Consider the following 26711-nt stretch of genomic DNA (forward strand, 5'->3'; position numbering starts at 1 on the left):
TCGATCCCTTTGCGGATGTGACCAGATCAAACACAGAACGCCTCTGAGCGACACCTGCTGCTAAGCATCCTCCGCCCGCCTTGACGCACCCTAGCCGAGGACGCGTTCACAGTAGACACTGCAGATGACACTTCAGACACTTCCTGGCAGATACAGAAGAGACGTTCTAAAGAATAGACGTGACGACCTAGACGCACAACCATACCCATAAACAAGCTCATCCATCCAGTGATGGTCATAGTCACAACAGCAGCAACGACTGTGACTACACAACAGGAGAAATGCTCTTAGCGACGCAAGACGCATCACTGCGTACTAATCTACGACCTCACTATGAGAATAATAACAATGACTGATACGTTACGAACGGCACACATCATTACGTTTGTGACACCAAGCGAAACCGAAACTAAATTAAAAAAAGGAAAAACAATGTATATTAAATTTAAGCGTAAAATTTATGAATATATCCCGTAAAATGAATGTGGACCTCCGTATCTAGCCCATCAATTGCTGCCATAACTTCTTTTCATTCTTTTTCTTTATAATATTAGCAATGCAGATTACCGTAAGCTTCGATTAATATACTGTTCAAAAAATTTGAATGACAACATTTTAAACACCTGCATTATTTTTTCAGGAATTTTGGAGCAAAACTGACCTTTTTGCTGGAAAATGAAAGCGTTATTAAAAAGAAATGTAGTTCTGTGCTCAACCGACATGCTGATGCTGTGACCAGACTTTCAACGCAATATCGTAAATCAAAGTGAAAACTCCTTCAATTATGTCATATAAGGCAAAAAAAGACCAATTTCAATATCTGACAGTGTTGTGGACTGACAAGACAGCCAGCCCACAGTGACGGGTAACCGAAGGGCACGCGCTTAAACTCACGCAGGCTAGAGAGGTCTGAAACAGGATACGTAATGAATGCTATAAAGAAAAGTACGTAGCTGCTGGAATACTTAACTTTAATCCATCATTGTTGTACATCGCTCTTGATGAGACATGCTTCATACGATAACTATCAATTGCTATGGCGCCTTGCTAGGTCGTAGCCATTGGCTTAGCTGTAGGCTATTCTATCTATCTGCTCTGCAAATGAGCGAGGCTTCGTCAGTGTGCATCGCTATCTACGTCGTCCGTACAACTGGGGCGAGTGCTAGTCCGTCTCTCGAGACCTGCCGTGTGGTGGCGCTCGGTCTGCGATCACTGACAGTGGCGACACGCGGACCGCGGCCGATTTAAAGCTACCACCTAGCAAGTGTGGTGTCTGGCTGTGACACCACAGACAGGTTCTCCATATTCCCATATTACTGTCTCACATCTTCGAGGCAGGTTCCTGACAAGTTTGCGAACATTTTCTTGTAAAATTTTTGTGTACTGTTCAATAAGGACCTCTGCAAGTTGTTCAAGGGTTTGAGGTGCTACAGGATTTGCCTGAAGTTACAGTCAAACGTCCGAATCGCGAGGTCCTGCGACGTTTCCACGGTGAATGTTGCTGAAAGCGCTCTTGTAGGAGGATAATCTGGAACCCATTACGGCTGAAGTGGGCATAGCAGGACACAGTAGAATCTCGTTGATGTACCTCTGAGTACTAACTCGGCCTCTGAGTACCCGAAGGTACTCACGGCCATCAATTGTGATGCCACACCTCACCATAACAGATCACATCCAAATCTGCCAATTTCCTGGACAGCTGCATCATTATAACGTTCACCACGACGGTCACATACAAGTATACGTCCGTCGCGCTTTGTTAGACGAAAGCGGGACTCGTCTGTAAACAATACATGGCGCCAGTGATGCAGCTGCCAGTGCCTATTGTAAAGAAACTGGTTCTCTACTTCTAAAAAAAAACTTTTAAATAATAAAACATGACCTATACAAGGAGTCTGATTACCCTTGTTAGTCATGGACGAAAAAGAAAAAAATATATTAGGTACTTCAGTACAATTATTATATAGATGCGATAAATCACTTTAACGGAGGCCAAATGAACAATTAAAATCAATATAATTCCAGTAAACCTGAAAAAGTAAAAACAAATTATTGTAGGGGCCTACATAAACATCGCGCATCTGCTAGATTTTGTTTTGAAGCTGACAGCCAATGAGAAAATAGGTGCAGTTTTCAAGCAGTAATGGCGGACAGCATCAGCTGGGAATATACGTAATTTTATGGTAGCTAATTTTACTACACAAAAAATAAAATATGTACTCCCTCCTAAAGAAGTTACAAACAAACATTAAAATAAAATTATAATGAGCAGCAAAATGTTAGAGAAGAATTTTGAAAGAAAATTATTAATTGAACTTTGGCGGGCTCACAACACTGTCAACAAGACGAAATAATGGAAATAATATTTATTGTAACTAAACAAAATTGAGATGTTGTGACAGTATTTTTAAAATAGTTAATTTAACAGCAATTGTCTTTAATTTTTAAATGAGAGAGAGCGTAATAATTTTCTTTTAATGTCTTAACTGTTACTGCAGGCAGTGCGATGACGTCAGCCGTGGTCCGCGCGCACGATGTGTGAAGTGAATCCTGGTTCGTGGCGTCAAGATAATGATGGATTCTCCTGTTTCATTAATATTCCAGTTACGGCGGTGGTCCACGTCTCCGTTGTAGTTGGATCAGCTGGCAGCACTGGCGCGATAATAATAGTTCCAGTGTGTGCGTTGTCGTTACGCGCGCGACGTTTTATTATTAAAAGTTTATTAATCACACGGTGCGGGTAGGTCGGAATTATGCAATGTCTTTAGTATTTACGATATATATCCGGTTAATGTTAATACTTCGCACAGTTCTTTCACTGTGTTGCCAGAGGAAAACAGTCACATGGGTTCATCACTATAACAGTCCGTTAAACATCAGTTCAATTTACGTCGTCGTCTTCAAGACAGTTTGGACGATGTAATAAATGTTTCTTGATCAGATCACAGTTAGTGTCTCCACACGACAATGGTGTCTGATTCATGGCTAATTGTCACAAGTCCACACAGTTTGTAAAATCGTCACCGCAAACACTCGATATAGTTTTCAGGCTTTACTGTTCACTTAATAATGCACGATCTCCTATTAACACAGCGGACGCACTGTAACTAATTGTTCCTCCGCGTATCACCCTCTTTCACGCCGAAATTCGCAACGTTTTACACCCACGAACCGACCACGGTCCACAACAACTCGCACGCTCTCTATCGATAGTCGTTCGCTCTCTCTCAATGACACAGTACTTCTCCGAGCCTAATCAAAGATTTACAAAGCATATAGAACCAGAACATTCGTAGTCGTACAATATAAAATATAAAACAGTAGCAAAATGAATGAAAAAATTATTGTGACGTATTAACAAATAGTTTAAATAAATAATACATACGTACTATGACAAGGTAATGCACAAAAGAAAAAAGATATTATCGAATTTCGGGGAAGGCAATGTCTTTACACTATGTTTCTCAGAAAATTGAAGTCGATCTTTCATCTACATCTACATCTACATCTACATTTATACTCCGCAAGCCACCCAACGGTGTGTGGCGGAGGGCACTTCACGTGCCACTGTCATTACCTCCCTTTTCTGTTCCAGTCGCGTATGGTTCGCGGGAAGAACGACTGTCTGAAAGCCTCCGTGCGCGCTCTAATCTCTCTAATTTTACATTCGTGATCTCGTCGGGAGGTGTAAGTAGGGGGAAGCAATATATTCGATACCTCATCCAGAAACGCACCCTCTCGAAACCTGCCGAGCAAGCTACACCGCGATGCAGAGCGCCTCTCTTGCTGAGTCTGCCACTTGAGTTTGTTAAACATCTCCGTAACGCTATCACGGTTACCAAATAACCCTGTGACGAAACGCGCCGCTCTTCTTTGGATCTTCTCTATCTCCTCCGTCAACCCGATCTAGTACGGATCCCACACTGATGACCAATACTCAAGTATAGGTCGAACGAGTGTTTTGTAAGCCACCTCCTTTGTTGATGGACTACATTTTCTAAGGACTCTCCCAATGAATCTCAACCTGGTATCCGCCTTACCAACAATTAATTTTATATGATCATTCCACTTCAAATCGTTCCGCACGCATACTCCCAGATATTTTACAGAATTAACTGCTACCAGTGTTTGTTCCGCTATCATATAATCATACAATAAAGGATCCTTCTTTCTATGTATTGGCAATACATTACATTTGTCTATGTTAAGGGTCAGTTGCTACTCCCGCACCAAGTGCCTATCCGCTGCAGATCTTCCTGCATTTCGCTACAATTTTCTAATGCTGCAACTTCTCTGTATACTACAGCATCATCCGCGAAAAGCCGCATGGAACTTCCGACACTATCTACTAGGTCATTTATATATATTGTGAAAAGCAATGGTCCCATAACACTCCCCTGTGGCACGCCAGAGGTTACTTTAACGTCTGTAGACGTCTCTCCATTGATAACAACATGCTGTGTTCTGTTTGCTAAAAACTCTTCAATCCAGCCACACAGCTGGTCTGATATTCCGTAGGCTCTTTGTTTATCAGGCGACAGTGCGGAACTGTATCGAACGCCTTCCGGAAGTCAAGAAAAATAGCATCTACCTGGGAGCCTGTATCTAATATTTTCTAGGTCTCATGAACAAATAAAGCGAGTTGGGTCTCTAACGATCGCTGTTTCCGGAATCCATGTTGATTCCTACGTAGTAGATTCTGGGTTTCCAAAAACGACATGATACTCGAGCAAAAAACGTGTTCTAAAATTCTACAAGAGATCGACGTCAGAGATATAGGTCTATAGTTTTGCGCATCTGCTCGACGACCCTTCTTGAAGACTGGGACTACCTGTGCTCTTTTTCAATCATTTGGAACCTTCCGTTAATCTAGATACTTGCGGTACACGGCTGTTAGAAGGGGGGCAAGTTCTTTCGCTTACTCTGTGTAGAATCGAATCTTTCATGAACAGTTAATCTAGGGACGTGGTGGTAATCTCTTCTTGGTCTTAGGTTGTCCTGTTCGAGTCTGTCGCGTATTGTTTGGTCACTGGAGGGAACAATTAACCACATATCGGTCGTGTCTGGTCGATATTTTTCGTTTTGTCACTTGGTCTGGCTTTCCTGTGCATATGCCAGTTTGACGAAATCGTTTCCAAACACTCCCAACAACAAATGAAACAACATTAAGCTCTCTAGACACTTCCTGATTAGTCCAAACTTCCTGGTGTAATATCACTGCCCTGAATACGTTCTGCCTCAGTCATCTGCCACAAAGAGAATGATGAAACGTAGGTAAAGAGTGTAGAGACGCAATCGTTACTAACAACCACTAGATGACAGAGTGAGACATTGTTCTACCATCTCACTCTCACTCATAGCATGATACGTTTGAAAATTAGCGCTTTACCATGCCTTTCAAACGTGTTTTGGAGGAATGGTCTCATTACTAGAACATGTTGTAATACTAAGAGCAGCAGCATGTACACTCCTGGAAATGGAAAAAAGAACACATTGACACCGGTGTGTCACACCCACCATACTTGCTCTGGACACTGCGAGAGGGCTGTACAAGCAATGATCACACGCACGGCACAGCGGACACACCAGGAACCGCGGTGTTGGCCGTCGAATGGCGCTAGCTGCGCAGCATTTGTGCACCGCCGCCGTCAGTGTCAGCCAGTTTGCCGTGGCATACGGAGCTCCATCGCAGTCTTTAACACTGGTAGCATGCCGCGACAGCGTGGACGTGAACCGTATGTGCAGTTGACGGACTTTGAGCGAGGGCGTATAGTGGGCATGCGGGAGGCCGGGTGGACGTACCGCCGAATTGCTCAACACGTGGGGCGTGAGGTCTCCACAGTACATCGATGTTGTCGCCAGTGGTCGGCGGAAGGTGCACGTGCCCGTCGACCTGGGACCGGACCGCAGCGATGCACGGATGCACGCCAAGACCGTAGGATCCTATGCAGTGCCGTAGGGGACCGCACCGCCACTTCCCAGCAAATTAGGGACACTGTTGCTCCTGGGGTATCGGCGAGGACCATTCGCAACCGTCTCCATGAAGCTGGGCTACGGTCCCGCACACCGTTAGGCCGTCTTCCGCTCACGCCCCAACATCGTGCAGCCCGCCTCCAGTGCTGTCGCGACAGGCGTGAATGGAGGGACGAATGGAGACGTGTCGTCTTCAGCGATGAGAGTCGCTTCTGCCTTGGTGCCAATGATGGTCGTATGCGTGTTTGGCGCCGTGCAGGTGAGCGCCACAATCAGGACTGCATACGACCGAGGCACACAGGGCCAACACCCGGCATCGTGGTGTGGGGAGCGATCTCCTACACTGGCCGTACACCACTGGTGATCGTCGAGGGGACACTGAATAGTGCACGGTACATCCAAACCGTCATCGAACCCATCGTTCTACCACTCCTAGACCGGCAAGGGAACTTGCTGTTCCAACAGGACAATGCACGTCCGCATGTATCCTGTGCCACCCAACGTGCTCTAGAAGGTGTAAGTCAACTACCCTGGCCAGCAAGATCTCCGGATCTGTCCCCCATTGAGCATGTTTGGGACTGGATGAAGCGTCGTCTCACGCGGTCTGCACGTCCAGCACGAACGCTGGTCCAACTGAGGCGCCAGGTGGAAATGGCATGGCAAGCCGTTCCACAGGACTACATCCAGCATCTCTACGATCGTCTCCATGGGAGAATAGCAGCCTGCATTGCTGCGAAAGGTGGATATACACTGTACTAGTGCCGACATTGTGCATGCTCTGTTGCCTGTGTCTATGTGCCTGTGGTTATGTCAGTGTGATCATGTGATGTATCTGACCCCAGGAATGTGTCAATAAAGTTTCCCCTTCCTGGGACAATGAATTCACTGTGTTCTTATTTCAATTTCCAGGAGTGTATTTCAATCAACTGCGTACGCCGTACACTCTATCAAATTCCAGTCTCTCTAATTATTATTAGCAGTGTATCTAGCTTCGTTCACTGAATACTATCTTTAGTGTTGCTTTCCTAATTATACACGAAACTTCTTCTTTTGTATACACCTCACCAGTATCTTCAGTGAAAGTTAATATATACATGCACAGGAGTAATATAACCTTAAATATGAATTTAAATTCCATTGTGTGAATTTAAATTAATGTTTTAATGTTTTGTCCTGTGTTATGTCTAGTTTTGTATATTTTTAAAAACAATTTTTAACTCATGTTGTAGTTATTTTCAGTGAATAAGATTAATTCTTCTTAATAAGCATAACTATGTCTGTAAATGACTATTACTCCTACTTTTGTCTAAAAAAGACTTTTTTATCACCTCTCACTTTTGGTTAGAGACAGAGTAGAATGTACCACTGTGGTGGCCCGGTTGACTGTCAAGAAATCATACGTAATGAAATTAGTGCAACAGCAGGCATACCTTTTTGAGTCTGTCTTTCGCATAGACACTTTGAAGCTGTAGTTTTGCACAAAACATTACACACATTACAACGAAATGTCGTCAAATCTCTCTCAGCGTTGTTTATACTGTTGCTGTGAAGGATACAAATATAAAACATTTTTTTTAAAATTGCGACAAGTAAAAATAACTATCCTGTGCACATAATGTATGAGCGGTGCTCAATAAGTAATGTACCATTTTTTTTCTGAAAGCAGGTTGGTTTTATTCGGGATTCTAACACACCATATTGTTTCCCAGTCTTTTGTCTTCAAAACCTTTTTTTTCGACATAATCTCCGTTCAGTGTGACGGCCTTACTGGGATGGCTTCCATGCCCACATCATAGCACTCTACTGATCGACGTGGAATCCAACATCTTGGCCGCGCGGGATTAGCCGAGCGGTCTGAGGCGCTGCAGTCATGGACTGTGCGGCTGGTCCCGGCGGAGGTTCGAGTCCTCCCTCGGGCATGGGTGTGTATGTTTGTCCTTAGGATAATTTAGGTTAAGTAGTGTGTAAGCTTAGGGACTGATGACCTTAGCAGTTAAGTCCCATAAGATTTCACACACGTTTGAACATTTTTTTCCAACGTCTTGCTGTATGAATAACCTTTCCGTCATCAACGTCCTGCTTCCCGCAAAGAGCATCCTTCATTGGGCCAAACAGACGTAAGTCGGAAGGCGCGAGATCCGGACTGTAGGATCGATGAACGGTCCTATGCAGTTTTGTGATCCTGTCGAGTGCTTGTGTGAAACCTTGCGTTGTCATGGAGAAGGAGAAGTGCGTTTGCAATTTTGCGGCAACGAGCATGATCAATCGTTTCTTCAGTTTCCAGAGTGTAGAACAATACACTTCTGAATTGATCGTTTTGCGGTGGCCGTGCGGTTCTAGGCGCTGCAGTCCGTGGGACTGCTACGGTCGCAGGTTCGAATCCTGCCTCGGGCATGGATGTGTGTGATGTCCTTAGGTTAGTTAGGTTTAAGTAGTTCCAAGTTCTAGGGGACTGATGACCTAAGATGTTAAGTCCCATAGTGCTCAGAGCCAGAGCCAATTGATCGTTTCAGCAGGAGGGAGGATTTCAAACAGAATTTTTGTAGGAGTTATGGTGTGACACCACTCCATGAACGGCCGTTTTGTTTCCGATTAGAAGCGTTGCATCCATGTTACATCGCCTGTGAAGTTGTTCGACAAAAAATTGTCACGATTAACCTCGTAAGTCGCAAACAATTTCGCACGATGGTCCTTCGTTGGTCTTTATGGTGTTCTGTTAGGCGGCGAGGGAGCCAGCGGCTACACACCGACTAGTAGCCCTATAGGTGGACGAGCGTGTCAGCACCACCAAGAGACACGTCCAGTTGTGCAGTGAGGCATTTGATTGTGATCCGTCGATTACGCCGAATGAAAGTGTCCGGACGTTCCAACATTGCAGAAGTCAGAGCTATGCGCTGGATTAAATCTTCATAGCGATTCTGTGTTTAGTCTCCCGCGGTTATCGCGATTATGCTGTTATCCTCTCCTTCCGCGGGTGGCAGCAGCGGTGTGTATCGAGATTCGCACCTTGGGCTATCTTTGACCTGGCGCTTATAGTTTCCGGCTGGTCGGTGTGCTAGGAGTCGGTCGGTTGGCGTGGAGCAGCAAGGAATTTTCGGCGGGGCGTAGTTTGGCCGGGGCTCTAAGCGGTGTCGGAGAGTGTGGCACTGTTCCCATTGCTGCGAGGTCCGTGGCTCACCGACCCTGGACACGAAAGTTGAGTGTTGATTTCACCTGCCAGCAAGTCAAGACTGTTCACATTGTGTAGTTTGGAGTTCGTTGTCGACTGTTGGTATATTCCCGCGAGCAAGTTTTCACGTTGCAAAAATTCTAGCCACCCTCCGGAGGAGTTTCACTGTACTTGGTTAGTTGAATTGAAGTGCACCAGCGGAATCTTCTGCCTTGTGGCCGTTAATGTTCCGGTTACCGGCCCTGGCCGTTGACATAAATTTCAGGCAGTGTGGTTTCGTCATCGTGTTGTTGCTGTCCAGCACGGTGTGTAGTTTGACAGCTCCGTTTGTGATTGGTTGTGGGCGCCAATATCTTCTACGTTGTTCCGTTCAACTCCCTGTTGTGCCCTGGTCGGGTGAAGTGCAAGTTATCTTGTCAGTGGGTCCGCTGACTGTCGGTCGGTTGGGTTGTCGTCGGATCGTGAATGGTTGGCCCGATTGCCTGTCTCACCTAAGCGAACGTTAGTGTTTGAATTGCAGGCCGACCCTTGAACATCTGAGCGCCCTTGTGTGTACTGCCTTATTTTTTAAAATTTGTTCTTGTTGTTGGTACTTGTATGGCTTCTAGCCGATTTGGTGTTTTAAATTAGAGTTGTTTTATTCTTAAGGCCTTCAGCCTAGTTTAAAGCACTGTTTCACGTAAGCCCTTTGGCATTAAAAAAATGAATTTTTAAGGCTTTGGCCTTCAGCCGATTTGAATTTAGCTTGTTTACTTCAGCCTAACTAAAGACTGTTTTAAGATAACGCTTGCCTTTAAATTTCATGCCTGCGTTTTAGTTATTGGTCTTCAGCTGTTTTTTAAATTAAAGTGGCTTTCAGCTGGTAATTAAGTCCCAAAGATTAAAGCTGTGTGTTTTTTGGGCTCTTGTAATGTTTGATCAAATAATAAAGTTGCATGTTCGAGTGTAACTGGCAGCCCCTAATTTTGGCCCCTTCCCACAATTTATTGTATCTGTCCTGTCCTGCGGACTAAGCAGGGCATTTCAGCGTTGCTCAATGATTGACCATGCTTTTCTTTACTGTCAGGTCTCCGCAGACATTCTGCAAGAACCTATAAGTAATTGTAACGCTGTGAATTTCGGCCAAAAGAAATTCAATGACAGCTCGGAACGCATCTCCGTTGCAGATGCCATTTTGAACGTTACGTAGAGCGCCGCCACCTATCGGAACTTCAGGAAACTATAGGGGCTGAAGCGGGAATGTTCTCCGATGTCCCACAACAAATTCGGCATTTCTTCAACCGAAATTGGGCGAGGAAGAAAATGTTGTATTACTTACTGAACGTGCCTCGTGTAATAACTGAGAATCGTAACGCCCCTCATTATAAGATTTACAGAGTTTATCAATGGGCCTAAATAGTTCATGGCTTTGAATACATATACCCAATGAATGAGTAAATTGCTTCAAATGGTTTCTTTTTTCGGTAATAGTTGATAGGTTTGCACCCGTCTTTAAATCAAATACACTGGTTTCTGTAGATCGATGTCCCCTGTCTTGAAATTTGCAGACGAATGCCAGTTTTTTGAAAATGATTTGCGGCATAACGTGAATTTTTGGCAGAAAAACAAAGTTTATGGCATTTGTGGGAGGAGAAATTCACGATTTGTGTTATGAAATTTCGCATGCCGACTGCCATAATGAGAACAATCGAGCAGTATGTGACAGATCTGCCATTCCAGTCTTCTCAATTTGTAGAGGATAAAATTTTGATTCTGTGGTGTTTAGAATACCACCTGTGACCATTTCAAATCTCTATTTTTGCTATTATGTAGCATCGAGCAACTCCGAATTCTGAATGTGATATTATTTTAGGGATCAGTGTAAAATACTATCGTTTGGTATGCTGAGAGGTTTCGCAGGAACGGGACCATTCCTCGACTGCCCCTTCCACAATTATAACTTCCAAGAGCTGTGCACACAGTAAGAGAAGTACAACTTATGTCGTACAAATTGGTGAACTGTATCATTATGCTTGAGTCAGAAATGTCTTCTTATCAAGAGAAATTGCAAATTTTGAGCTGCTTGATGCCGAAATAAGTCAAAATGGTTCAAATGGCTCTGAGCACTATGGGACTTAACATCTGAAGCCATCAGTCCCCTAGAACTTAAACCTAACTAACCCAAGGAAATCACATACATCCATGCCCGAGGCAGGATTCGAACCTGCGACCGTAGCAGTCACGCGGTTCCGGACGAAAGCGCCTAGAGCCGCTCGGCCACTGCGGCCGGCGATGCACTTGTAAATTAAAGAAGTAATAGCTTGTTTCCTAGTTACAGATTTAATGTTGTAGTGTATAGAGGGCACCCCATAAAACTATTTTGATCATAATGTCATTGGTATTATGAAATATGTACCACAGTATCTCTGTTAAAAATTGATCGTAAAGCTACGAAGAATGTTCGTTTGAGGAGGAACTAGCGGAAAAGAAGTGTGTAAATCCTGTAGCTAGAATACATATCAATTCGTCATTATTCGGGTTGCTCAAAAATTTTAGTGTCAGCCCGATTCTTAAAAATTAATGACCAATACACGTGAAACATTGATTTGTAAACTTGGACTTCCTATGGCAACCAGAGCTTATATCCGGTATCTTACGTTAACAGGGTGTAACACTAACGGGTTTATGTCACTCTTTCTTAACAACCGACGGTAATAGTTCAGTTTTTTTCTAATAGGTGGAGAATATGATGGGGACCCATAAACTAGTACAATTTTACTAGTCCATGCTCTCTAATTATTACAGTAGAAAAGACTAATTCAAGAAGCTAATCATTCACTTCACTTGGAGTAGTCATAATTTACTTTGCAAAGCAATAAAATACAACACTGGGCTTAATTAACTTAAGAAAGGAACAATTCATGATAGAAATCAAAACCACGACATCTTTGAAAAAGAGCTCAACTTATTTGCATTTTTATCACCTGTGAAGCAGGTATACTAGACAGTAATATTTACGCAATCTTGCACTGTAATCCTACAAAACCATATTTCGTAATAGACTAAGGATACTTCAGCAAAATCCTATCCAACTTCACTTAAAAAATCACTTTTAAACACTTGAATGCAAGAATTGTTCATTTAAATCAGGATACTCGGTTTTAGCATCATTTAGGTAAGTACCATGCATAGTTTCGTGATCAGGATAGAAAATATGGTTCTGGACACGGATTTTTACTAAAACAACACACAAATTAACTGGTCCATGCCCATATACATTACTGAATGTATGAAATTGGTGAAGCAGTGGCGAAGATTGATGGCAAGCATCATGGCGGCTAACTGTACTCACGGCTCTTGATGTTCGAATGCTCTATAAAATCTCTTCCTGGCGTCGGATTTTCAACATATTAGAGCCATTCCTTTATGCCGAGAATACCAAATAATAGCCAGATCCACATTCGAGGCAAATTCTTTGTAAAGCAGCTTCCAATCGCCTCTCTTAGGACCATCGAAGTGTACCGTACTACGGCTAGCCACATACTGCGTACCGTTCCCCCACTTCCGCTGCGGGGAGACTTCCCTACAGATTTTACATGTTACAAATACTAGTTCCCTAAGCATGAATCAGCTTTCAATAAACATTTTATTTTTATGAACATACAGATACTATAACAATTTATCATTTTAACATATCCTATTGCTTTTTTCATGTATACGTTACAAAATTCTAATTTTCTTGTCATATATCAAGGAGTTTAAATAAATAAGAGTACACACTCCATAATTGGAGATACACAGTTACATAATATAAACCTACTTCTAATTGATATAAGTGTTACAAGCGGCATATGTTCCTCTGAGATGAAGGGTCGGTCTTTTTGTAATATTTATAAATGGTCTGTGGTCGTAGCCTCAGGGGTAAATTTCCTAACATCATATATAAATTTAAAAGTTCCTTTTACCTGCAATTTCTCGCAGTGTCTCTATATAAATCGTAGTAGTTTACCAAGGAAACCCCTTTTGCTTGCTGCACTCCATTTTTAAAGTTTATTCATGTACTCATTTGTGTTTCGCCTCTTTAACACATCCTCTTCAGTGGGTATCCTGGAATATTACTCAATTCTTTTGTTGGCACGTATTGTTTACAAATTTAAAAACAGTTCATGAATGTTTTTGTTAGTGATAATACAGTACCTGTGTAACTATCTGACAAACAGGCATTGCTCAGGTATTCATTTAGCCTATTTTCTGTATGAAACGAAAACAAACGATGAACTGTGTGTGTGTAGTGTACAGTTTCCATACGATGCGTACAGCTGCTCTGCGTGTCTACATAGTGATTTTGTAGACGACTCTACTGCAACACCTCTTCGTAGCTCTGTAGACGGCTGTTGTTTTCTCCTAAAGCTGTTTGCAATTCGCAGTTGAAAGTTGTCAAAAGCTCTGTCAGGTGTTAGGAATTTCCTTAAGTAGACCTGACTGCAGGAGTGTCTTAACAGTACGGAGTAAGTGCATTAAAGCTTGATGCGCTATGCGGCATTTTTTCACACATGTCAGTGCTTATGACATCACATCTCCTCTTCCATGTCTCATACAATTAAATAATTTTGTAGGTACAATCAGTGGACTGTGTGTATACTCTCTGCAAAATGTGTTGCGAATAGAGTAATAAATTTAAACGTCATGCATAATGCGTTAGCATTTCAAGCATGTAAATGTTTATGACGTCATTTCTCATGAATTATGTAAGGTAACATGATATAATCTTGTAGGTGCATTTGGTGGAAATAGTGGAGATTCTCTACGAAATGTATTCCGAAAAGAGTTAGTCTCACAGCATTAATAAAATTATACGCAATGCGTGACGCGTTTCTATGTCATTAGTTATCATTTAAAATTGAAGCAGTCACTGGACTATGTGGAAAGTAAGGAACGACCGATCGCGAAATGGAAACCACGGTGAAAATCAAAAGTTTTGTTTGCAACAGGTAGCTACACCTTCCAGCTACTTCACGAAATGGTCACCACTGCGACTTACACATCAGTCGTAGCGTTGAACCAATTTTCCAATGCCCTCGTTATAGAAGGCAGCTTCCTGCCCTTTCTGACAAGTTTCTACGCTGGGCTGCGCTCGATGTTAGCGCCAAAATGTTGTCTTCACAGCCAGCGATTCATCTGAGCAGAGATGAAACTCAGAGGGAATGAAATCAGCGCTGTACGATGGGCGATCATATACTTCCCATCGAAAACGCTGCAGGAGCGTACTCACTGCCCCTGCAGTGTGCGGCCGAGAACTGTCAATAAGAAGGAAATGCGTGCCAGTTACTTTATGTGGGGTTCCGGGCGAAATCTCTCGGCGCGCCCACATACCTGGCGGAAGATACTAACTACTGGTTATTAAAATTGATACACCACACAGATGACGTGCACCAGGCGCGAAATTTAACCGACAGGAAGAATATGCTGTGATATGCAAATGATTAGCTTTTCAGAGCATTCACACAAGGTTGGCGCCTGTGGCGACACCTACAACGTGCTGACATGAGGAAAGTTTCCAACCGATTTCTCATACACAAACAGCAGTTGACCGGCGTTGCCTGGTGAAACGTTGTTGTGATGCCTCGTGTAAGGAGGAGAAATGCGTATCATCACGTTTCCGACTTTGATAAAGGTCGGATTGTAGCCTATCGCGATTGCGGTTAATCGTATCGCGACATTGCTGCCTCCGTTGATCGATATCCAATGACTGTTAGCAGAATATGGAATCGGTGGGTTCAGAAGGGTAATACGGAACGCCGTGCTGGATCCCAACGGCCTCGTATCACTAGCAGTCGAGATGAAAGGATCTTATCCGCATGGCTGTAACGGATCGTGCAGCCACGTCTCGATCCCTGAGTCAACAGATGGGGACGTTTGCAAGACGACAACCATCTGCACGAACATTCGACGACGTTTGCAGCAGCATGGACTATCAGCTCGGAGACCATGGCTGCGGTTACCTTCGACGCTGCATCACAGACAGGAGCGCTTGCGATGGTGTACTCAGCGACGGATCTGTGTGCACGAATGGGAAAACGTCATTTTTCGGATGAATCCAGGTTCTGTTTACAGCATCGTGATGGTCACATCCGTGTTTGGCGACATCGCGGTGAACGCACATTGGAAGTGTGTATTCGTCATCGCCATACTGGCATATCGCTCGGCGTGATAGTATGGGGTGCCATTGGTTACACGTCTCGGTCACCTCTTGTTCGCATTGACGGCACTTTGGACAGTGGACGTTACATTTCAGATGTGTTACGACCCGTGGCTCTACCCTTCATTCGATCACTGCGAAACCCTTCATTTCAGCAGGACAATGCACGACTGCGTGTTGCAGGTCATGTACCGGCCTTTCTGGATACAGGAAATGTTCGACTGCTGCCCTGGCCAGCACATTCTCCAGATCTGTCACCAATTGAAAACGTCTGGTCAATGGTGGCCGAGCAACTGGCTCGTCACAATACGCCAGTCACTACTCTTGATGAACTGTGGTATCGTGTTGAAGCTGCGTAGGCAGCTGTACCTGTACACGCCATCCAAGCTCTGTTTGACTCAATGCCCAGGCGTATCGAGGCCGTTATTGCGGCCAGAGATGGTTGTTGCGGGTACTGATTTCTCACCCAAATTGCGTGAAAATGTAATCACATATCAGTTCTAGTATAATATATTTGCCCAATGAATACCCGTTTCTCATCTGCATTTCTTCTTGGTGTAGCAATTTTAATGGCCAGTAGTGTATTTTCTAGGCATCTTTGCGCGCTCACCATGCGCGCAGAACTGAGAAGAACGACGTGGGGTATCGTCTGGTATCTACTGGAGATACTGCCCAGCACTCCTGTGAAAAGCTTCAGCGGATTTTCACTGTGGTCTCCATTTCGCGACCGATCGTTCCTTACTTTCCGAGTGGCCATTGTCACACATTTTTCTCAGTCTTAAAATTACTATTAATGTTATTAACCTTGAAAGTAAGAAAGGATTCTTGGAGTGCTGGGTTAGAGGAAAAGTATGAGAAGACCTAATTTAGTATACTTCATGCTAATTTGATGTTTATTGCATGCGTCTTTCATGGTGGTACAATGTTGATGGTGAGCGATGTAGTCATGGCGGATGTCATGTAGCCGGTACTCATAATACAATGAGGTGACCAAAATCACAGGATGCCTCGTAATATCGTGTCGAATGTCCTTTTGACCGGCCGGCCGGGGTGGCCGAGCGGTTCTAGGCGTTACATTCTGGAACCGCGCGACCGCTATGGTCGCAGGTTCGAATCCTGCCTCGGGCATGGATGTGTGTTATGTCCTTAGGTTAGTTAGGTTTAAGTAGTTCTAGGGGACTGATGACCTCAGATGTTAAGTCCCATAGTGCTCCCAGCCATTTGAACCATTTTGAACCATACCGTATTGACAGTCTGTAACACTCGTTGGGCGGCCGTAATCTTGCCGGACACCTTTCCACCTGGAGAACCTGAGTACAAATGGCAGCTCCGCCAGGGGAAAGCCCTTTTATACCTTGTGTACCCGATACTACGGCCATCTGAATATGTGTATACCACTATCCTACGAGTGTCACATCATTGTAAATTTGGTATTGTCTTTCACTTACACTCAAAGCCCCTCAGACGTCACAATGTTTATCTGATTGCAGTGCCACCGCAGAACCCGGAACTGGTGCTGAAGAACGGACAGCATATCATTCCCAGGTCCCTGTGGAGCAGTGGCGTGGACCCCATTTCCACCATCCCTCTGCATCACCCGACACCCTACGTGGTCATCGGACACACAGCGGGAGTGCCCTGCGAAGGTGAAGAGGAGTGCTTCAGCAAGTTGCGCGACTATCGCGACGAAAATTACGTAGTGCGGGGCGAGCCCGACATCTCGTACAACTTCCTAATAGACGTGGAAGGCAACATTTACGAGGGCCGCGGCTGGGATGCCGCCAACAACTACGACAGAGAGTGGGTGTTGCGCTGCAACCTCGCAGTGACCTTCCTGGGCAACTTCTCGCACGACAACGCGACGGAGGCGATGGCGCGCTCGCTGCAGCTGCTACTGGAGCTGGGCGTGTCCCAGGGCAAGCTGGACAGCGAGTTCCGGCTGTTGGCGCACCATCAGGTGGCCAGCACTCTGAGTCCAGCGACCAACGTGCTGAGGCTCGTCGAGACCTGGCCGCACCGCTGCTTGGAACACTGCGGCGTCGGTGTGCAGTGCGTCCGACAAAACTCGACGGACGTCAGCACGACAGCGTCGAGCACCAACGAAAGTGGGGAAAGTTTGAAAAGGAACTAAAAAAATGTTGTAATTTAATCTCAAAGATACAAGAAGAAAATTTGTTCGCCTGTTGTACCAGAGGAATACTCTGTAAAACTGTTTTATCCTTGACATCTTGGATATTCTGGAATCCAGCCGGATGTTCGCGTCGTTCTCGCACGATATTTCAACAGCGTGCCTCGCTGTGTTCTTCAGGTGCTACATGAGACTGGTCCTTGGACTAGTTGGTATGATGGGTATGGATACCCCGGTAGTCGAAGGATCGGATCGACTTCTGTCATCCCTGCCTTCTGTCTGATGATAATGGTAACGGACTGATGGGATTAAGTGTCGTGAATCTGTGGTCAGCTTGGATTTTTAAGGTATGGATTTTTCTGGGAATGGGATATGGTCGGATTTCGGCGTCTTCTTGGCTTCCTGCGCCCCAATGTGCCGATGACGTTGTAGCTCGGTGAACTCGCCTGACCATGCTTTGCGGCCATTGTCGTCGTTCCCAGCGTCTTGCGGGTTGGAATCGGAAGGCTGTTGGCTGCTGTGAAGCAGCCTTCTTCCGATTTTCATCGGAAGTCGGGGCTGCATTCGGCTTGGTGGCTGTCTCAACCTTTTGGGAGGCGGCCAATTCGAGCAACCCTTCCAGGTCCTTGGAGATCCTCACCGCCAGCTTCTTCTTGGGCGGCGGTGGGACTGGATCTGGCTCCGATTCCGTTGTGTCCATGTTCTCTGTGGTCTCCCGCCCCGAGGGGGGGGGGGCGGGGGGGGGGGGGGGAGCAGGCGGGGTGGGCCGCAAGGCTTTCGTGGCAGAAGCCACTTGAGCTCGCAGCCGCTGGATTTCCCTGTGCGCCGCGGCCAGTTCGTCTCGCAGGGCGGTCCTCTCTGCCGCGAATGCAGCTTTGAGGTCCGCTATTGCGTCTTCCGTGGCCGCACGGAGCTTGTTGTGCGGCACAGCGTCGTCATGGCGGCGTCTATCGGGGGGCGAAGGGGCCCCCCGGTGCTGCTGCTCTGTTCCTGCCACAGGCACTGGCCCACTGCCGGAAAGGTTTCGTCGTCTCTTCTTCCTCTTCTTGTTGCCTCCGTGACCGCAGTTATCGGTCCTTGGGTCGATCGAGTCCAGTATTTATGCCTGGCTGGAGCTGGGGTTCCATAATCGGTCCGCGCCGAGTCGAGTGTTCCATCTGTGGTCCGCGCCCGCCAGTCTCGGCTTCAACGGACCCATCCAGTCGCGGATGTTCCCACTGCCGTCGGCGCCCGTTTTGCCCGTCCTCAACAGTTGTGGTTGTCATCTGAGGTGTGTCAGACCCGATCTGATATGTTGGGCACTCTATCTCATGACTGTTACTATGATTTCCACTTCTGTTTCGTGCTGGGCGCTCCCTAATCGGTCCGCGCCGCGTCGTGTGTTCCGTCTGAGGTCCGCGCCCGCCAGACGCGGCCACATTGTCCCTCTCTGGTCGCCGGTGTTCCCTCCGCCGTCCGCCTCCGGCCTGGCCGTCTTCTGAAGTCGAGTTCATGATCTGGGGTGTGTCAGATCTGGTCTCTAATGTCCGACACCTTGTCTCACGGCTGTTCTATCGGTCTCCTCTTCTATTTCTTGTAGAAGCCCGGAGTGTCCTGCGTTGAGTTTTCACAAGCTCAAGCGCTGGATTCCAGGCAATGCTGATTTGGTATCCCGAGTCACGATTGATTAGATTTTCTGTGACCTTAATCTCAATGGCTTCTTTAATGACACTGTCCCAAAATTTTGAGGACTGTGTAACAATCTTAGTGTCATTGTAATCCATTGAATGACCAAGTTCCAGACAGTGCTCTGCTATGGCTGATTTAGTTGCCTGTCTGAGTCTGGTATGTCTCTGGTGTTCTTTACACCTGATGTCCACAGTTCCAGTGGTCTGGCCAATGTATGACATCCCACACTGGGGTGGTATGTTGTAAATACCTGGCTTGCGTAGCCCCACGTCATCTTTTACATTCCTCGGCATAGCCCCAATTTTGGTGGGTGGGCAAAATATGCTCTTGATGTCATATTTCTGGAGAACCCTGCAGATCTTGGCAGAGATAGGTCCGGCGTATGGCAGGTATGCCATCTTCTTTGCCTCTTCTGGTTCTTCTTCTGGATCCTTTGGCCAGTTGGCAGGTTGAAGAGCCTTCTGGATATCTGTAGAGGAGTACCCATTCCTTGATAGGCAAAGGACTAATTTCGAGATTCTTTTATTACTTCGAGTATTAACTACTTTTTGTTCTGATGTGCTGGCGTAAAGACGTACTGTATAATTTCATGTCTATGTGCGTGTTAAATGAAGGTGTTAAATGATGAAAAATGTGTTTTATAATTTCTGTCAAGATCAAGCCTAAATCCCATACCAATGTAGTACAAATTATTCTGTTAATTCGAGAAGGCGAATTTTAGATGGAGCGACGATCTTCACGACGGCGCTGCTCAACAATAGAGGTACGTGATTGTGCTCGCTACTTGCCTTTGGTGGCCGCTAAGATTAATTCCGACGTGTTTTTGCCGAGATATTCAGAACCTGCAATCTTCCTTTTCGTATAAAAATTGGAGTCCGATATAAAAAGAAATATTCTTAAATTTAAATAATTGCAATTCTTTTACCAAGGCCACGGGGAATGATAGAACGTACGTGCCTCTACCCTGATTGTACGTTCACAATCTCCGGGTGTGTTATGACGTAATTATTTTACAAAAAAAAATTATTAAGACAGATCTTTCTCATCAGATCGCAACCACTCGCACGCGAATGTACGTACCCTCTGAATGTGTCTAGTCAGCCGTGCGCATTGTTCTAAAGCTTTTCTGTTAATATTCAGTGGATTGCATCTCCGCAATTGATTTTTGTTTATGCCGCAAATCGCACTTCACGCGAAGTATTTATTACGCAAGTTTCAGGCTCCATTTAATGTAAAAAATTTCGAAGTGCGGCTGAATAGGCAAACCGCTACAATAACTTCATATCTCTACAACTACAATAACACAAAACAACAATAACATAACAGAGAGGGTACGTTACAAGTTGAACTGCAGTAACGACTGTACACTGGGCGTCGCAGTTCTGTCACACCAGACCTTTACCTCGAAAGCTGTGTGCCGGTCTTTTTGTGGTGTTGTAAGTGAACCTATGATAACGGGTTGATTGGTGAACTTCACATTCGACATAGAACTTGACTAATACCCTAATTTATTCACCACACTCATTGTACAATATGTGAAATAAATCATGACCTGTCCATGCTGAATCTGAGTCCACTGGGTCCCAAAACTGTATAAGGTAGTCTCACCATAATGTCCTGGGAGCCAAAGCCAAACATCACATACAATACCAAAATCCTACAGTGTCATAATAAGGTACGCATCCAATCCAAATGTCAAAGTTTCTACGATCACTTCAGGCGTTATCACTAGCTGCTTGATCTGAAGTGATCTAGTGCATCCGATTTTGGCCTTGGATTGCAACAGAGACCACCGACAGGCGTATTGCAAGATCGTGCTATCGCCTACTGCGGTATGTGTCAGTGATTGTGCTGTGTCGACATCGATATACGAGTCACTATTAGGAACTGACATACGAAACTTGAACCTGCTGGAAAGTGGAGGGAAAGAGGCGAAAGTCTGATTATCGAACGAGAAAATATCGTTTGAACGTGATCGACAGCACAACGCACTTGCCTTCGTATTCAGCACAAATTCAGTAATATCACGAATATAGTCTAATGTCACGAATATTCTGTCCATGACGCCAAAACTTAGAGCAAATCCTAAAGCAAGAGAAACCAATTTCGTAGGAAAATGGATGTGCTTCACAATTGGTTTACTTGCCTTTCCTATTTTCTATAAAGGTCTTTGTTCCATTTTAAAAGAAAGGACTGTTGATTTTTTTAAATATAACTTTCGCTTGAAAATTATATTGATTGGCTCATTTTGCTTCCTAGTCTGACGTACTGCAAACAAAACGTCTGCTCGATGATGTCCCATGTGAGCAGCAAATAGACTGAACTTACTTTGAACAACTGTTTAGGAACATATCAAACTTACATGTCCTCAAAGAAAATCTAAGGTAATGGGCCATATTTGGCAAGTACGCCTATACACTAAGAAGAGGTAGTAATGCGCCGAGAATGAAGCAAAATATTTTCGACAGTGTATCTTTCTGTAAAAGAGTTGAACATCTGTAATAAATATGGACGTTTATTATGCAGATTCAGTAAAGCTATATTTGTGATATGGCTGTAGAAACTGAAAACTGCAAATGGACAGCGTGGGTTCCTTTGCTATTTGAATTCTCCACTGTACTTATAATTAAGGAAATCGTTAAAAAAGAATGTCGAACGGTAATGACTTACTTGAACTAAGCGAAGTTGTCGAGTGTTGCCTATGACTGAAATTTATTCCAAATAAACAAATTAATGATAGCAAAGTTTTATAATTGTGTAACCAGATACAGTGTTTATTTATCCAATGGCAGGTATAATGACGTAATACACAGATGCTATCTCTATCACTCTCATTGCCCATATTATTTACCATATTGAAATTCATCACATATTAGTGAATCATCCAAAAGAATGTTAATAGATTAGTTAATTTTTAAGAAATGTCAGATTGTCAAGCAGAATAAAATTCAGTAACTTGTTCTTTTGTGTTACGTGACATGAAAAATGCAGCATATACTTCTAGCTATATATATGGTGTAAAGTAATTGATCACCGCTGGGTACTCAAGTAAATCTGCTGATAACTATATTTTTCTTCAAGAATAAATGCCGTTTCACAAACCTCTTTCATGCTGCAAAGATAGGTCCCTATCTAGAATTCGTTAGTTTTTGTGTATGTTATGTTTATGGATCCTTATCACATCAACAAAACTGCTTTGCCTACCACAATAAAACTTTTCACAACTATCTGACGAAATTTCAAATCCGCAGATTCCAGAGTAGTCGTGATTTCTCTGGTGTCAATACTTCACATGAGTTAATTAAATAGTTTCTGGAATCTGTAGTAAATTTTTTCTCCTTCAGGTGGTGTTCACTTGAAGTCAGAAATATTATAGATAAAATAAAATAATTATTCAGTCATAAGCGAGAGACAAGATACTGCTGTTAATTCGATAGGACAATCTTAAAATCATTCTTTGTTTTATGTGAGAATACCAGAAATGAAAGTCTTCATCATCAAGTCCATCACAATATCCGCACAATATCCGGCACAGTTAGTAAAAAAGTCCGTTGTTTAATATTTGTTTGTCAGAGTCAACAAGACACTGGGGTTACTTGGGATTAAGCAGTCATATCGTTCAAAATTATCCATTCAGCTTCGCAGTATTATTGCATCCAAATGTCTGAGCCAAGTTTCAGCACTAATGGTCGAGTTCTTCACTGTAGGCATTATTTTATATTTACAATCTTTTATCGATAGCTGTCATCATTACATTACGTAATTCTGACCAAGTCCTTCTTCATTTCCATACAATCATCCAGCGACAATTCTCTTCTGCAGACAACGTGAGACAGCTTACAGTCACTGAGCAAAATGGTAATAATGGTGACTCAATCCGATAAAGCTCTTAAGCAGATGTACTAAGGTGAATTTAATGAATACAGTCCAACATGGATCTAAAATAAGCTGTTTATTGCTATACAGTGGCATGAAGAATTATTTATAAGTAGATATGTAGTGACGGGTTTACTATAAATTCCAAAAGTGTAATTCTGACTCAACATTTTCATTCTAAGATAAATAAAACAGATACCCTCATCTGCATCAAGTGCAATGATGAATTTGGTGGGGTGGCATGTCACTCATGCAAGTTGCAAACGATTCTAATTCATCTACTTTATCATTCAACATGATGATTGTGGCTTCAACATTCAATTACAATTCAATTTAGCTTTTAAAAGAATATTGGCAGCGCAAAATTTATATTCCAAATGAGTAATGTAAATATCAGATAAAGGTACTGCAACACTGCTTTCCATTTTGAAATCATCTGGCTGTATTCACATTCTTCTTGTTGAATGAGATGCAGTTTTATGCTATAATCGATTCTTACATCTCTATGATTCCACATATATCTGCCTGGTTAAGTTATTTGTTTCGTAGTAAATTGCACCTAATTATTTCCTTAGAATCATGGACAGATAAATATGTGCACAAGTTCACAATCTCTAAGGATGGAAATCGGACATTGTCTAATTTGTGCTCATCAGTGCTGTCGTTAATACACTACTGGCCATTAAAATTGCTACACCACGAAGATGACGTGCTACAGATGCGAAATTTATCCGACAGGAAGAAGATGCTGTGATATGCAAATGATTAGCTTTCCAGAGCATTCACACAAGGTTGGCGCCGGTGGCGACACCAACAACGTGCTGACATGAGGATAGTTTCCAACCGATTTCTGATACACAAACAGCAGTTGACCGACGTTGCCTGGTGGAACGTTATTGTGATGCCTCGTGTAAAGAGGAGAAATGCATACCATCAGGTTTCCGACATTGATAACGGTCGGATTGTAGCCTATCGCGATTGCGGATTATCGTATCGCGACATTGCTGCTCGCGTTGATCGATATCCAATGACTGTTAGCAGGATATGGAATCAGTGGGTTCAGGAGGGTAATACGGAACGCCGTGCTGGAATCCCAACAGCCTCGTGTCAATGGCAGTCGAGACGACAGGCATCTTATCCACATGGCTGTAATGGATCGAGCAGCCACGTCTCGATCCCTGAGTCAACAGATGGGGACGTTTGCAAGACAACAACCATCTGCACGAACAGTTCGACGACGTTCGCAGCAGCATGGACTATCAGCTCAGAGACCATGGCTCCGGTTACTCTTGACGCTGCATCACAGACAGGAGCGCCTGCGATGGTGTACTCAACGACGAATCTGGGTGCACGAATGGCAAAACATAATTTTTTCGGATGAATCCAGGTTCTGTTTACAGCATCATGATTGTCGCATTCGTGTTTGGCGACATCACGGTGAACGCACATTGGAAACGTGTATTCGTCATCGCCATACTGCCGTATCACCCAGCGTGATGGTATGGGGTGCCATTGGTTACATGTCTCGGTCACCTCTTGTTCGCATTGACGGTACTTTGAACAGTGGACGTTACGTTTCAGATGTGTTACGAGCCGTGGCTCTACCCTTCATTCGATCACTGCAAAACCCTACATTTCAGCAGGATAATGCACGACCGCATTTTGCAGGTCCCGTACGGGTTTCTGGATACAAAAAATGTTCGACTGCTGCCCGGCCCAGCACATTCTCCAGATCTCTCACCAACTGAAAACGTCTGGTCAATGGTGGCCGAGCAATTGGTTCGTCACAATACGCCAGCCACTACTCTTGATGAACTGTGGTATCGTGTAGAAGCTGCATGGGCAGCTGTACCTGTACACGCCATCCGAGCTCTGTTTGACTCAATGCCCAGGCTTATCAAGGCCGTTATTACGGCCAGAGGTAGTTGTTCTGGGTACTGATTTCTGAGGATCTAGGCACCCAAATTGCGTGAAAATGTAATCGCATGTCAGTTCTAGTATAATATATCTGTACAATGAATACCCGCTTATCATCTGCATTTCTTCTTGGTGTATCAATTTTAATGGCCAGTAGTGCATGTTCTGAGGGATTTCTGATGGAAAAGTTGTTTCCATATACGTAAAACTTCACAGAAATCTTTAAGCTTCTTACTGGTATAATATGCAGTATTGTTCCATGAATTAGCAGTGAGGTTTGTTGGACTATTAGGTTTATGAATTTTTGGCTGTAATATTACTTTATTTGGTAAGGGTTTAATGACCATGCTATCTTGGCCATCAGCTTTTGGCAAATTGTAGCTAGAGCTGTTAATTAATTTCCTAACCTGAGCTTGATAATTGGGAGCGTTGTCCAGTTCTTTTGCATTCATTTCAAGAAATAATTGTAAGAGTTTTGTTCTGTAATCTTCTTCATGCATGACTAATGCAATTTTACACATATCTGCCTTTACAACAAGGTCTTTGCTAACTGTAAGCTATTTTTATTTACACCAGTCGGTATTTTTGAATCAGTTTTCCCAGAGTTGTGTCTTGATTTTAGATTTATTGTAATTTTTTTCTAATTTTTGACTTTTGAGCTTACAGTATTTTGTTCGCTTTGCTTAGTTTGGCTTAGTTTGGTTGTGTCACACGCATTTTTTGTGTTGACACTAATTCTTTGATATTCTTGTCATTGGGTTTAGATGCAATATTATGATTGAGAATTTTTTCAGTAAACGAAGCTCACCGTTTTGGAATAAAATGATGGCATAGATTACCAATCTGTCGTAGAATTCAAGACTTGAAGTGTTGTGAGTGTCAGCAGGACACTGGTAATTTTGAAGTATGTGAACTTTCTTTTCATATCTCGTGGACATGATTAGCTATTCTTCGCTTATGTATCTATTGATATTCGTTAAGAAATGCAAGAAATATCTAGGAGACATGTAATTAATGAATTGAAGATGCAGTTCATATACTTGTTTCTTTAGGATATCTTTTTGCTTATGGAGGGAATTGGTTTCATTTCTGAGCAGCACTGTTTCGCTCTTGGCAATCTAAACACTTTAATTCTTTCTCTTAATGTTAACTTTAATATAGTTACGGATTACATTAAAACTAGTGTGCTCCTTTTAAAGTTTAGCTTGAATTATCTTCATATATCTGCATTTTTCAGGTTTTTGATGTAATGGACCAGATAGCCTGGCCAGGCAAGTTGAATGTTATTTTATTCATGCTGGATCTCACGAACTCATTGCCATTGACGGTTATTGGTCAATAACGTAACCAGACATAAATACCTTTAAATTGGTTTATTATTCAGGTAAAAGTATTTTGCTGTTATTAATACCTTGTGTTTTCCACGTATTTTCTTTGCTGTGCTTAGATCTTTGCTCAATAGGAAATGAACGATATCTCTGCTTTTTCGGATGGCCAATGCGTTGTAAATAAAATCATTGTATGTAAAGCACTTGTGTGACTCTCAAACCGACGTGAAGGATATCAGAAACTGTATTTTATGTGCCACAGTGTTTTATTTTGAATTTGTGTGCTGTTTGCACTGCAACAGCTTTCGCATTGTCCAGGAAATTTGTATGGACCAATGGACCACAGAATGCCGCCGTCCATTGGAACATATTTCAGTGTATACACGTGTTTTATCGTATAACCAAATACATCCAGGATCATTGGACAGTTTTTATTTTCAAAACAACGTATAAAATGGCGCTAGAAGTTGAAAT

The 26711-nt window shown here is 43.6% G+C and overlaps 1 protein-coding gene across 1 annotated transcript in view; it reads left to right on the forward strand.

Annotated features, from left to right (window-relative positions):
- Positions 1-19742, forward strand: part of LOC126481752 (uncharacterized) — a 226432-nt gene extending 206690 nt beyond the window's left edge. Inside the window, exon 4 of the mRNA XM_050105707.1 lies at positions 16811-19742. Coding sequence (XP_049961664.1) covers positions 16811-17451 — 641 coding nt within the window. The 3' untranslated portion in view covers positions 17452-19742. The remainder of the gene's footprint in view (positions 1-16810) is intronic.
- Positions 19743-26711: the final 6969 nt, after the last annotated feature.

This window comes from Schistocerca serialis, chromosome 5 (genome assembly GCF_023864345.2).
Source record: "Schistocerca serialis cubense isolate TAMUIC-IGC-003099 chromosome 5, iqSchSeri2.2, whole genome shotgun sequence".
Lineage (NCBI taxonomy): Eukaryota > Metazoa > Arthropoda > Insecta > Orthoptera > Acrididae > Schistocerca > Schistocerca serialis.